Raw genomic sequence first — 8,548 nt, 5'->3', positions numbered from 1 at the left:
GGTTCACATCTGCGCAATTACCAGAGTAATTTTTCCACTAGGGAAGATATTTTATTTTAATTAATGTATGAGATTGTTATGAAGGGATGCTTTTTAATTGTGCAGTGATGCCACCATGCATGTTACAGAACAAAACACTCCTGTTATAAATAGTATAAATAGTAGGAAACCTCATGTTTGGTGCTTCAATCTGAACCTATAATGTGCGCACTTTCGGCATTCATCAAGTTTACAAGCAGATGCAGTCCGCACGGCTTACCCAGACCCAGTGTGGTGCTTTACTAATAAGCACCATCTCACTGTCTTTCTCTAGTATAGTTCACACTTTTATGGGTCAGGGATGTCAGTTACCAGCAATGTCAGATCTGGAGGGAGTTGCCCGGCCAGGAGACCTGATGGTCGGAGTTTTGTTACCTGTCCATTATGACAAAGTTTATCAAAAGGTTTCCTTCAGTGAAAAACCACCCAGGACCATCTGCACAACGTAAGTTTCAGTTTGTTTTTTATTTTTCCTCAATGGAGTAACAGGTTTCTACAGGTACTATAAACACGATAAAAATAGGTAGTTCTGTTCCACCCCTGAGAGTTACAACAAAACAAAATCCAAGAAATGTGGTTTTTGTATGAACAGTTTCTCTGTTCTTCATTCAAAATAACTTCAAAGTTGCGGACAAAGCGTATGGATACAAGTTCAGAGTTCCAATTCACATAAAAGACTGCCTGACACGTGTTTCACGGCCAAAAGCCGCTTCCTCGGAGGCAAACTGTATACAAACATCAACTGTGGACCAAAGGCAAGTATACCCACAATCTGCATTCTATAAAGAAACTGTGCTCAGCGACGATTCCATGCGTGCATGAACTACAGGAAGCCTTTCTACAGAAAAATGTCAACACGCACACGCACACACACACGCACACGCACACACACACACGCACGCACACGCGCACGCACACACGCACACGCACACACACACGCACACACGCACACGCACGCGCACGCACACGCACGCACACGCACACGCACACACATACACGCACGCACACGCACGCACACGCACACACACGCACACACACACACACACACACTCAATTAATTGCCCTCCTTACCCTTGAATAAGTCTGGTAATTCACCATTCCTTTACCCCAGTGATCTGCAAACTTAGCTCTCCAGCTGTTAGGGAACTACAAGTCCCACAATGCATTTGCCTTTATGAATCAGGACTGTGGCTGTCACACTCCTGAAATGCATTGTGGGACTTGTAGTTGGAGTGCCAAGTTTGCAGGTCACTGCCCTACCCCATAACAAATAATCAGTTCTGCCACCACATTTTTGTCTCCATAACACGCATGGCCAACATTCTCTCCACCCCCCCCCCCCCCCCCCAAAAAAATAAGGTTGGGCTACATAACCTTCCCTCCACGCTTAGCAAATATGGTCAGTGTAGCAGCCCCCTACTGACACACACACACACACTGCAAACTCCAATAATCGCCCTCCTTCCCATGAATAAGTCTGGCCAACAAATGTATTCACCATTTCCTTCCCCCATAACCAGTTCTGCCAACTTATTTTCCCGCATAACATGTGTGGCCAGAGGGGCAGCTCCATAATGTATGGAAGAAATCATCTGACTCCTCACCGCAGCTGTTACAAAGAACATGAGGTGTTGGGTAACATTTTTTTATCCTAGCTGAAAACTTATAGGCCCTCTGAAGGAACTGAGGGCAATTAGTTAGTCATTAGCAAAAACATTGATTACAAAAATGCTTCTAAAACTGCACACAAAGTGTACACTGATTCATCCTGAAATCTGTGGAGCCACCCCCTGCCATGCTCCCAGGTCCCCCCATCTAGTGTGCTCCCCCAAGGGGTTGTCGGTGGAGCTAACTTTCACCTGTCCACTGGCACACCTCCCCATGTCTTCTCTTCATACCGCAGCGCTCCACGCCTGTGTCAAGTAACAAATGCTAGAGGGCAAACACTAGGGGTCCGGCATGTAGGCCACCAGGCCTCTAGTGTTTGTCCTCTAGTGTTCGACACAGTTGCCTTAGGAGAGAAGACACAGAGAGGAGCACTGTGACATGATGAGAATACACTGGAAACAGGAGGAGGCATTCCAGTGGACAGAGGATAGCTAGCTCTGCTGCAAATACTCTTTGGTTGCCTCCAAATCAAATGCCGCTAAAGCAATGTCCTTGCCATGCTCCTGCAGCACTGCCAATATATTGCCAATGAAGCAATATTTTCCAGAACATATTTTCCAAACAAGCGAAGTCTAGGTATAAAGCAGAGTCAGCAACAGGTAATCCAATCAGAAGCAAATTTGCATACTCAGTAGTGGTGCATTGTGGGTAACCACAAATGTTCACTTATAGCTTAATTATTGCAAATTTCCTTCTGTTTTAAGAAGGCAAATTACACCAAGCATTGCTTTTTAGTAGTAGGGCTTTTTGGTCCCTTTTATCCCCCTATACATTCCAAGTGGTTTGGGTCAACCTGAGCTGCTTGGTTACTTTGTTGCTTAGACCTGTGATTTTTTTCCTGTCTTATGTTGTGAGAATTTAGATTCAGTAGGCACATTTTTGTTCTATTGGGGTTGATTCACAGACCTCAGCTCATGAATTGTCTCTCTTTACTTATTTTCCATCTAACTATAAAATATCTTTTCAACACTTGAAAGCAAAAACAAAATTAATACAAATAAAAATAAAAACTAAAATAAGCTGGTTTCTGATTGCTGAGTGCTGAAGAGTTATTTTGTAGTATTCATGAAAAATGGGCCCATTTGCATTTAACTTATTCTCCTGATTTTTCTCCTAGGTGACATTTTAAAATGTGACAATAAAATCACTTTTAAGCCACCAGCAAGCAAAAAATTCTCTAAATAATTTGGATAGTACCTTTTCACCTACCTTTTGGTGCTCTTTCAATTTCAAAGCACTGAAAAGTTTTTTTAAATAGAAGATTAAAAAAAAAATTCCTAAGAGAAAAATCAAGAGAAAAAGTGAATTGCATGTGGCCCATGCGCTCTTGAGAGGAAAACTCTAGAGAAAAGTGAATTAGATATGGACCAATGAAAGATAAATCATTGGAATATTCCTGAGGCTAGGTTTACAGTGGTCAGTTGTATAACACACATGTCATAATGAGTGTGAACTACAATGGAGACTGGGCATATACTTTAATACAAAGCCTGCATGCAATGAGTTAGGAATGCGACAGTACAAGAACAGGCCCTTCGAATTGTATGGACAGTGAGATGACATACAGAATTATTCTGCTACACAACTGAGCACTTTGAACTACCCCTGAATCCTATTCAATAAACTTGTCTTAACCATCTTAGCGGTATGGACGAGCTCAGCTCGTCCATCACCGCCGATGGCTGCCGCTCAGGCCCTGCTGGGCCGATTTTGCTGAAATAAAGAGCAGCACACGCAGCCGGCACTTTGCCAGCCGCGTGTGCTGCCCGATCGCCGCCGCTCTGCGGCGATCCGCCGCGAGCAGCGGCGAAAGAGGGTCCCCCCAGCCGCCTGAGCCCTGCGCAGCCGGAACAAATAGTTCCGGCCAGTGCTAAGGGCTGGATCAGAGGCGGCGGACGTCAGGACGTCGGCTGTCGTCCATGACGTCACTCCGCTCGTCGCCATGGCGACAGGAGAAGCCAAACACGGAAGGCTGCTCATTGCGGCCTTCCGTGTTAATTTTGGCCGCCGGAGGCGATCAGAAGAACGCCTCCGGAGCGCCATCTAGTGGGCTTTCATGCAGCCAACTTTCAGTTGGCTGCATGAAATAGTTTTTTTTTTATTTACAAAAAACCCTCATGCAGCCGCCCTGGCGATCTTAATAGAACGCCAGGGTGGTTAAAGTGGATCCGAGATGAACTTTTACTCATTGCATAGTTGCAGGGCTGATTTAAGGTGCCCAGGGGCCCTGGGGCAAGCTTGAGCTAGGGGCTCCCCCTACAACCCCGAATTAACCGAACCTGCTGGCAGAGAGAGAGAGACAGGATCTATATACATACCTCTGGCTCCGTTTCGGTTCCAGCGTCTGTCTCCTCAGAGTGGTTCAGTTCCAGCGTCTGTCTCCTCAGAGTGGTTCAGTTCCAGCGTCTGTCTCTGGAACCGAACCACTTGGAGTAGATAGACGCTGGAACCAAACCGTTCAGAGGAGACAGACGCTGGAACCGAACTGCTTGGAGGAGACAGACGCTGGAACCGAATGGCTTGGAGGAGACAAACACTGGAACCGAACCACTTGGAGAAGACATACTCTGGAACCAAACCGCTTGGAGGAGGTATGTATATAGGTCATGTCTCTCCCTCTGCCAGCAGGTTCAGTTATTTACTTCACTGCCCGCACAGGGAGCAGTGCGAGCAAGGAGAGTGTAGCAGGGTCAGCGCTGCTGGGGCCTCAGCAGAGGTCGGGACCCCGGGGCAAATGCCCCCTTTGCCTCTATGGTAGCGCCGGCCATGCATAGTTGGGTTCCTTTCACATAGTTTATAGGGCATTCCTCCAGCCAAATACATTTTGTTTTGTTTTGTTTTGTTTTAATACTCTAATTCTCTATAAAATAAACAAACCTAGCCCACAGCTCCTTTTGAGCCTTGGCACTCTTAGAGCCAAGTAGCAAGGGCTTATGGAAGCTCAGTCTGGGCAGGAGGAGGAGGAGGTTACTAGACAGAGATTTCAAAGGCAGAGGGGAGGAGGGAGGCGGAGTGGGAGTGAATTTGTCCCAGGCTGACCTGGGTTTGAGATGCTATCAGCTTGCCTGTGTAATGTGACAAGCAAAACATAGCTGCCCTCATTGTATCACAGGAAGAAATAATCATGAACTGTTGAAGCTGTTTGCAGCTAGATTTGCTGTGCATACTATCTAAACTTTAGATAAGATATATAGACAAGTTACTTGTTATAGTTAGTTTTTCATCTTGGATCCACTTTAAAGGAATTGTTTTCACACAAACTACCAGTAAAACATCTTTTTTTGCTGCTAGTAAGCCAAAAAGTGCTCACATTATGTTGTTACAAATTTATTTGAATTTAAAATTATATTTTTACATGTTGTGGTATGTTTATACGTTCTGAGTGCTTATATTGTGTTTTGCAGATTAATTAATTGAATTGGGCAGTACGGTGGCGTAGTGGTTAGCTCTCTTGCCTTGCAGCGCTGGGTCCCTGGTTCGAATCCCAGCCAGGGCACTATCTGCAAAGAGTTTGTATGTTCTCTCCATGTCTGCGTGGGTTTCCTCCGGGCACTCTGGTTTCCTCCCACATTCCAAAAACATACGGATAAGTTAATTGGCTCCCCCTAAAAATTGGCCCTAGACTACAGTACTTACACTACATAATTTAGACATATGGCAATGGTAGGGATTATATTGTGAGTTCCTTTGAGGGACAGTTAGTGACAAGATATATATATATACATTGTACAGCGCTGCGTAATATTTCGGCGCTATATAAATACTAAATAATAATAATAATAATTAGATGCAATACAATATAATTCATGAGATATGTTTTGGGGAGCAACCAAAATAATTTAAAATGTTCCATTTAAATTATATACAAAAATGTCAAACTGCTAAATGTACCCAGGTTCCCATATTGTTTTGCTTTGTTTTTTAAGATTCAGCTTGGATTATTACCACTTGCTTCAGACCATCTTCTTTTCTGTAGAAGAAATCAATATGAACCGAGGCATTCTACCTAATATGACTTTTGGATTTCAGATGTATGACACTTGCAATGTTCCTCATTATGAGCTGCAAGGAGCTTTAGAATTCCTCACTGAATCCAGCCCACTGGTGCCAAACTATAGATGTCCTTCTAGATCCCCTTTTACTGCAGTGGTTGGGTCTGTGGTGTCCTCAAACTCTATCATCCTAGCCAATGTTTTAGGTGTACTGAAGTATCCCCAGGTAAGAGAGCTGCATTTACAAATAACCTTTTCTCGAAATTCGGGTTATCAGCGTGTTAGCCCTAAAAGTAAAAGTATTTCGATTTCTTTTTTTTCCTTTTTTTCTAATTTTTCGAGGAGAATTTTATTGGTCATTATTTTACATTAGAGAATGCAAAAAGTGTAAAGAAAATTGGAAAAACGGAAATCGAAAAAACGGAAATTGGAAACATGAAAAAGAAAAAAAGTCTTGTGATTGGTCTAAAATTACCGCAGTGATACGAACAAGTTAACAAAAATTCTACATTCTCTACATGCTTCTGAATTTTGTGATTTGGCTAAAATGACCGAGTCGTGGTAAATTGGAATTCTGATTTCCATTTTACGATTTACGCTTTCCAAATTCCGATCGAAAATGCGGACATTTTAATTCAGCGGAATCCTAATGAGCATCCCTATTATTTAGTCCCCTTGGTTTACCTCAACTCTTTGCATAAGTCCATTGATGTATGTAAAAAGCTGCAAAGCAGTATTGCCATTTTCTCTGGAAAAAGGAGATCATAAAATTTCATCTGCCACAATTTTGTTAAGTTTATTAAGTGCTCTACCACCATTAAAACCTGGAGCTTGTGTTCCTATATGTGCAAGCTCTATCTACTTCACTGAATTACATTAAGTCGCTATTATATTATTATATTATAGTGATGCATCCCAGAAAATGACAAGAACTGAGAAATGAACAAGAATTATCACAAGCAGAGGCGTAACAATAGACCCTGCAAGGGATGCCTCCGCAGGGGGGCCCAGAAGCCACAGGGGGCCCGTGGGGGAAAAAGTTTGAGAGACTGACAACTAAGGGCAAGGAGAGAAAACATATTCTACTCTTGTACCATTGTTATGTTGACTGCATGTGTCCACCACACAGATAAGGAATCACACACAGTTTCGAATTTGTATACTGTCCCTGCTCCCTAGGGTTTGTAAAAAAAAAACATCTGTCTCACACTGCAGCAGAGTTCTGATAACTTCATGTCCAACTTTACAAACAAAGCAGCCACAGTTAAAAAAAAGTTGTAGACCTTCCCTCAGAAGAGATTCCTAGATTCTTATCACACACAGGCTAGTGACCTTATGGTGTTTGATTACTGGACAAAGTGGAATGGGTAAGACTGATGTCTGACTGCCGCTGCCTCATTGAGAGCTTGTTGTCTCATACTGAGTCCAAGATCCTGTAATAACAGTATCAATAAGTGACATTCTGAATGTTTTGGCAAAGTTACAGTGAATACTATATCTTACGTTCAGCATGTCATTGTTGTTCCTCCATATAGCATGTGCTCTCATCTAGTAAAATAATACGACTGTGTGTGTATATGTATGTACTGGAAGCAGAGCTGCGACAAGGGACTTGTCAGCTGCAAGGGGCTGGAGGAAGCCCAGGGTAAGTAGATCTGGGGGTAGCATAGATTGCCTGATGTTTCCTTTAAGTCTAAGTGTTTTTATCCGCATGGGGAAAACACATTGGTCCTCAGTTTTCCTGTGCAAAAAGCGAGGGGGCTGGAGGGGGGGGGGGCTTCCAAAGTTTTGCAGGGGGGCCCAGTGATGTCTAGTTACGCCCCTGATCACAAGCGATTCTTTTGGTTACCCTGCCTTGTCATGAGATCTGACTCATGTGATGTATGACAAGGGAGGTTATCCCATGAATTCCCACATCCCATGAAATCCTGCATATGTATGAATGACAAAGGCCTGTACTCTGAGATGGGGAGAAGTGATTTCCACTTGGAGAGAGATACCCTGCTGGCCTCATTAGTCCTCTCTCACATTTTATCCAATTGGGTATGAGTTTCACTGAAGATAAGATCGTATGTGTAGAATAAGATTGTGTCCACTACATTCAAATCTGGGCCAAGACACTATCTGCTTGGAGTATGTAAGTTATATACGCGTTCCCCTGTTTGCTATTGATGCTGGCGACGATCGCACTAGAGGGTCACATGCGCCCTCTAGTGGTGTTTCATGTAGCTACCACTCTGGTAGCTTTACATGAAACGAAAAAAACAAAAATGGATTTCTGCCTATTTGGCAGAAAACATTAACCCGCCAGGAGAGTTAATATCAATTCCCTAACTGAACGCCACATCCCCATGGCTGAACACTAAATAAATCACTCCAAACTCCTGGGACAAAAAGCCATGACTTTCCTGGTTGTGGATTTTGCTGCGCGGGAAGGCAGAGCTTTGGGCTGTAGCTCTGCCTCCATGTGCATCAATATGCGCTGATCGCTACCTCTCCCCCACGCCTCTCAGTGAAAGAAGACTGAGAGGGGCGGGGAGAGGCGGCGATCAGCGCAGATGGACACGTGTAGAGGCAGAGCTACAGCCTAAAGCTCTGCCTCTTCACGGAAGCGCTCCCCGCAATGTGCCCCGGGGATTTTGGGGTGATTCATTGACTGTTCAGGCACAGGGATGTGGCATTTCAGTTTGGGCATTGATATTAAAGAGGATTTTAAAAGAAAAACAGGGATTTTGTGAGACTTCAGTCTCTCTTTAAGCCTTGCTTAAAAAATCTGTTTTACTCACCTGGGGCTTCTAAAAGCCCCTGCAGCCGCCCTAAGCCCTCGCAAGTCACTCGCGGATCCTCCT

At 43.9% G+C, this 8,548-nt stretch overlaps 1 protein-coding gene across 1 annotated transcript in view; it reads left to right on the top strand.

The window, feature by feature from the left end:
- Nucleotides 1–356: 356 nt before the first annotated feature.
- Nucleotides 357–8,548, top strand: part of LOC137562033 (extracellular calcium-sensing receptor-like) — a 28,183-nt gene continuing 19,991 nt past the window's right edge. Inside the window, exons 1-3 of the mRNA XM_068273375.1 lie at nucleotides 357–484; nucleotides 4,049–4,298; nucleotides 5,737–5,925. Of these exons, the coding sequence (XP_068129476.1) occupies nucleotides 357–484; nucleotides 4,049–4,298; nucleotides 5,737–5,925 (567 nt within the window). The remainder of the gene's footprint in view (nucleotides 485–4,048; nucleotides 4,299–5,736; nucleotides 5,926–8,548) is intronic.

This window comes from Hyperolius riggenbachi, chromosome 3 (assembly GCF_040937935.1).
Source record: "Hyperolius riggenbachi isolate aHypRig1 chromosome 3, aHypRig1.pri, whole genome shotgun sequence".
Lineage (NCBI taxonomy): Eukaryota > Metazoa > Chordata > Amphibia > Anura > Hyperoliidae > Hyperolius > Hyperolius riggenbachi.
The sequence above is the reverse complement of the archived record's forward strand: the minus strand, read 5'-3'. Positions and strand labels throughout refer to the sequence as shown.